The sequence below is a fragment of the Melospiza melodia genome, chromosome 7 (assembly GCF_035770615.1).
Source record: "Melospiza melodia melodia isolate bMelMel2 chromosome 7, bMelMel2.pri, whole genome shotgun sequence".
Lineage (NCBI taxonomy): Eukaryota > Metazoa > Chordata > Aves > Passeriformes > Passerellidae > Melospiza > Melospiza melodia.
Window position 1 is genome coordinate 10,619,619 of NC_086200.1, and position 4,558 is coordinate 10,624,176.

Genomic DNA, 4,558 nt, shown 5'->3' on the forward strand with positions numbered 1-4,558 from the left:
CTGCAGAGAGACAGCTCTGGCCAGGAGCAGCTCCTGTGCACAGCCCAGCAGGGCTGGGGCACTGCCTGCAGCCACCCCGGGCACAGCACAGGGGCACACAGGGGTTAAACTCAGCCTGGGCTGGGAGCACAGAGCAGAGCTCACTCAGGGCTCACAAGAGCAGAAATCAGCCCAGGTTTGAAACAGTCATTCCCTGGCTTTGGGAAGAGAAGCTGCTGTTCCTGCAGGGATCTCCTGGAGCTGGCACATCCCACAGCTTTGAGGACCTTTCAGGAGGGCTCTCAGAGCTGCTCCAGGGCAGGGCTGTGGCCCCAGGGCAGGGCTGGCTTTCCCTGCTGCCCCAGCCCAGGCACAGCCCAAGGCAGCTCCTGTTGCCAGGCTCTGCTGCAGGGCTGAGCAGCCGGGGCTGCAGCCAGGGGTGCCCAGGGCTGCCCTGCAGAGCAGGGTCCTGCAGCCCAGGGCGCTGTGCTGGGGCAGGGACTCTGCTGCCTGCCAGGGACAGCTCTCAGCCAGCCCTGGCAGCTGCTCCCAGCGCTGGAGAGAAGCTGTGGGGGGAAGGAGCCACCCTGAGCAGGGCAGGGGCTGCTGCTGAGAGGGGCTGGGTGGGGCAGGGCTGCTCCCAGCTCCAGACCTGCCTGGGCACAGCTCCGGAGGACACTTCCCAAAGAAGGTAAGCCTGGGATTGCTGTAAAGTTCTGGAGCTTTCCTGAGAGTGTTTTCAATTTCCTACTTAGAGAAAGATGGGAATGTTGGGGTGGTGACAAGAAGTTTTTTGTACTTTTTACATATTTATATATTCATAGCTCTCTAAATTACTATTATATAGTTACAATACTATAATCCTTACTTAACTCTATTAAACTCTTAACTTTATTAAACCACTATTATACTCCTATATAGCTTTAATCCTGAATTAAATCTAGTATGTTTCCTTATCTTTCTCTTGATAACCTGACTGTCTAAATATATTCCTAAAATGCTGTATAGTCCTATTCTTTTATATAGTCCTGAAATGCTATATAGTCTTCCAGGAACTGGACATATAGGAGCATTTTGGGTTTTGAGAATTAGCAGAATATGAGCAGTCATTATAAAAAGTGAAGGCAAAGAAGCCTTTGGACCTACTCCAATGGGTTGACCCAGGGGCGTGTAACTAGGGAAACTAAATCTCCTTTTGGATGCTCCTGTTAAATATCCTATTTATCAACCTTAATAAATTGTTGAAATCAGGACGTGGGTGTGCCCTTTCCCACTGGGACACCTGGAAGCTTCCAATATGTGTCTGGCTTTTACTTTACTTTACTGTTCTAACACTGCTGCAAGGTTTTTGTTTTTTTTTTCTCTTTGGATTATAGACAACAGGGGGATGAGAGAAGCAGAACAGGAATTGTAATCCCAGAATCACAGAACATTCTGAGTTGAAAGGGACACACAGGATCATCAAAGGAATGTTTGAACATTTACACAGACTCCAGAACTGTGACTTAAGCTGGTCAGTATCTCTGCTGGGAGCCTCCCAAAGGCCCTCAGCCACTCCTCAGCCCTGGACAGCAGCAGCATCACCTCTGCAGGGCCCAGCAGGGCTCTCCTGAGCTGCCCTTGCCCAGCTGCACACAGAGCCTGCCCCAGCCAGGGCCCTGCACACAGGCAGGTTTCTGTAGGGCCCCAGCCAGGGCACACAGGCTGGGATGGGCTCTGTGAGCGCTGGCAGGGACAAGGCTCCTCTCAGGAGGGAATGTCCAGGCCCAGGGAGATGCTCAGGGAAGGAGAGGGGGCTGAAGAGAGCAGTGCTGGGGCAGGATGAGGGCACGGTTGGTGTGCGGGAGGTGCCAGGCACAGCTGGGCAGGGGAACACTGTCCTGAGTGCTCGGCTGTCTCTGCCCTGCCCTCTCAGGCACAGCACCACAACATCTTCTCTTGGTTCTGCCCTGCCCTGATATTGTCACTATTATCTGCTGCTCTCAGGGAGGCTCTGGCATTTGCAGCAGCTGAGTCAGGCACTGCCCTTGGCATTCCTGCCAGGCAGGGCTGTCCACGGGAATGGGGTGTCCAAGCTTCCCTGGCACCTGTGGGGCTGTGGGCAAAGCAGTCCATGGGAAAGGGGAATGAGCTGAGCCCCCTGCCTGAGATCCCATCATGGGCACAGCCGGGGATCTCCTTGCTGTGCCCTTCCAAGCTCTGAGCTGCCCTCCTGGGTGCAAATCTGTGCCAGAGCCTCTGGGAGTTCCCTGAATGTCCCATGGGGAACTGCAGAGGTGCCACAGCTGAGGAAATGCTGCTGGGTTTGCCAAGGGAGCTGTGAGTTTCCTTGGCACAAGGGGGTGGTGGGACCTTGCCCAGAGACCTTTAGCGAGCGTGAGACATTCAGGGATCCCTCTGCTCTGGGCAGGGTCTGGTTTATCCCAAGGTGACCCAGGAGTGTGATTGTGCTCTGATTGCAGCCAATGGTGCAAAGCCAGGGCAGCTGGGAACAAGCCCATCCAGCCCCTCACCTTCCCTTAGCCACAGGGAATCCTTTGCCTCTCTCATCTCTCAGTGCCGAACTCTGAGTGCAGCAGGAATGCTGGGGATTTCTGACCTGAGAGAGCCAGGAATGATCTGTGGGCGGAAAAAATTCCTTATACCAGCTCCTGCCACCCATGTCCTAAAAACTAGGAGTGCAGATGCTACCAAGCCTATCTCCATTCTGAGTGATTCCTCTGAAAAATCCTGACTATCCAGGCTTGTCCCTCTGCCACATGGCCACAAACCCAGGGCAGCAGGGCAGAGATGGCTCCTCAAGAGCCCCCATGCACAGGCCTGGCTGCTCCTGGCACACTCAGCCAGCACAACTGGAGCCCAGGCAGGGACCTGGGTGAAGGTTTTCCCAGAGCAGGAACAAGGCTGAGTGAGTCCCAGTGGGACAGGCTACAGGGAATGGCCCAGGTTTGGCTCCAAGCAGCCTCTCCTGACTTGTCACTGTCCTTTCTCCATGAACAGGTCTCCATGTTCAGCCCCAGCAAATGTCCAACAGCAGCTCCATCAGGTACTTCCTCCTGCTGGCATTGGCAGACACGCGGCAGCTGCAGCTCCTGCACTTCTGCCTCTTGCTGGGCATCTCCCTGGCTGCCCTCCTGGGCAACGGCCTCATCATCAGCGCCGTAGCCTGCGGCCACCACCTGCACACGCCCATGTTCTTCTTCCTGCTCAACCTGGCCCTCAGCGACCTGGGCTCCATCTGCACCACTGTCCCCAAAGCCATGCACAATTCCCTCTGGGACACCAGGGACATCTCCTACTCTGGATGTGCTGCTCAGCTCTTTTTTTTTATGTTCTTCATGTCAGCAGAGTATTTCCTCCTGACCATCATGTGCTATGACCGCTACGTGTCCATCTGCAAACCCCTGCACTACGGGACCCTCCTGGGCAGCAGAGCTTGTGCCCACATGGCAGCAGCTGCCTGGGCCAGTGCCTTTCTCAATGCTCTCATGCACACAGCCAATACATTTTCCCTGCCCCTGTGCCATGGCAATGCCCTGGGCCAGTTCTTCTGTGAAATCCCACAGATCCTCAAGCTCTCTTGCTCACACTCTAATCTCAGGGAACTTGGTCTTCTTGCTGTTACTATCTTTTTAGGATTTGGTTGTTTTGTGTTCATTGTTTTCTCCTATGTGCAGATCTTCAGGGCCGTGCTGAGGATCCCCTCTGAGCAGGGATGGCACAAAGCCTTTTCCACCTGCCTCCCTCACCTGGCCGTGGTCTCCCTCTTTGTCAGCACTGGCATTTTTGCCTACCTGAAGGCCCCCTCCATGTCCTTCCCATCCCTGGATGTGGCAGTGTCAGTTCTGTACTCGGTGGTGCCTCCAGCCCTGAACCCTCTCATCTACAGCCTGAGGAACCAGGAGCTGAAGGCTGCAGTCTGGAGACTGATGACTAGACAATGTAAGAAACATTAGACTACTGGAAAGTTTCTGAAAATAATTTGTTATAAAAGTTGTCTTTGATACTTCTTGTTGGTTTCATTATGGAGCTACTTTTTCATTGTTTACCTTTTTTAATGTTGTCCCTAAATGAAAGCAATCAATTTTGCCAAATCTCATTTTGTTTCTCCACACGTCCACTGTGACCTGTACACTGTGTCAGTGAGTAGCTGTGCTCTGGATACCTTTAAATGAAATAAAGGATTTATTTCATATTAAGCTATCAAGAACATAGCTCCTCACTGCCACAGTCCAGCAAAGTTTTCCCTGGAGATCCCACTTTTGTTGCCTTCTCTGGAGCTGCAGCAGCAATGTCTGTGTGCAGAGATGGGGGCAGATCAGTGCTGGCACAGCAGCTGTGCCCAGCAGCAGCAGCAGCACTTGGTGTTGCCAGTGCTGCTGCCGTGGCCCTGCCCCGCTGCCCTGGTGGCCCTGGTGTTGCTGCAGGGCCTGAGTGCTCTCGGGGCCGGGCACAGCCCTGGGGGTGGCAGTGCCGGGGCTGCAGCAGGGACAGGCCGTGGGCACTGCTGGGGCAGCGCTGATGCCTCAGCCCAGGCCCTGGGGGCTCCAGGCTCCTTGCCCAGGCTCTCTCAAGAACA

General features: G+C 54.3%; 1 protein-coding gene across 1 annotated transcript; it reads left to right on the plus strand.

Moving 5' to 3' along the window:
* Positions 1 to 456: 456 nt before the first annotated feature.
* On the plus strand, positions 457 to 3,985 carry LOC134420500 (olfactory receptor 14L1-like). The gene is made up of 4 exons (XM_063160660.1): positions 457 to 670; positions 1,356 to 1,492; positions 2,980 to 3,025; positions 3,657 to 3,985. The coding sequence occupies exons 2-4, from the start codon at positions 1,449 to 1,451 to the stop codon at positions 3,933 to 3,935; spliced, it is 369 nt and encodes a 122-aa protein (XP_063016730.1). The 5' UTR covers positions 457 to 670; positions 1,356 to 1,448; the 3' UTR covers positions 3,936 to 3,985.
* The last annotated feature ends 573 nt before the right edge of the window (positions 3,986 to 4,558 follow it).

Coding starts and splice junctions, on each gene's coding strand:
- LOC134420500 (XM_063160660.1), top strand. CDS start 1,449: ATGTTTGAACATTTACACAGACTCCAGAACTGTGACTTAAGCTG. Junction 1,493..2,979: donor CAGAACTGTGACTTAAGCTG/GTCAGTATCTCT, acceptor CTCCATGAACAG/GTCTCCATGTTCAGCCCCAG. Junction 3,026..3,656: donor TCCAACAGCAGCTCCATCAG/GTACTTCCTCCT, acceptor TCCTATGTGCAG/ATCTTCAGGGCCGTGCTGAG.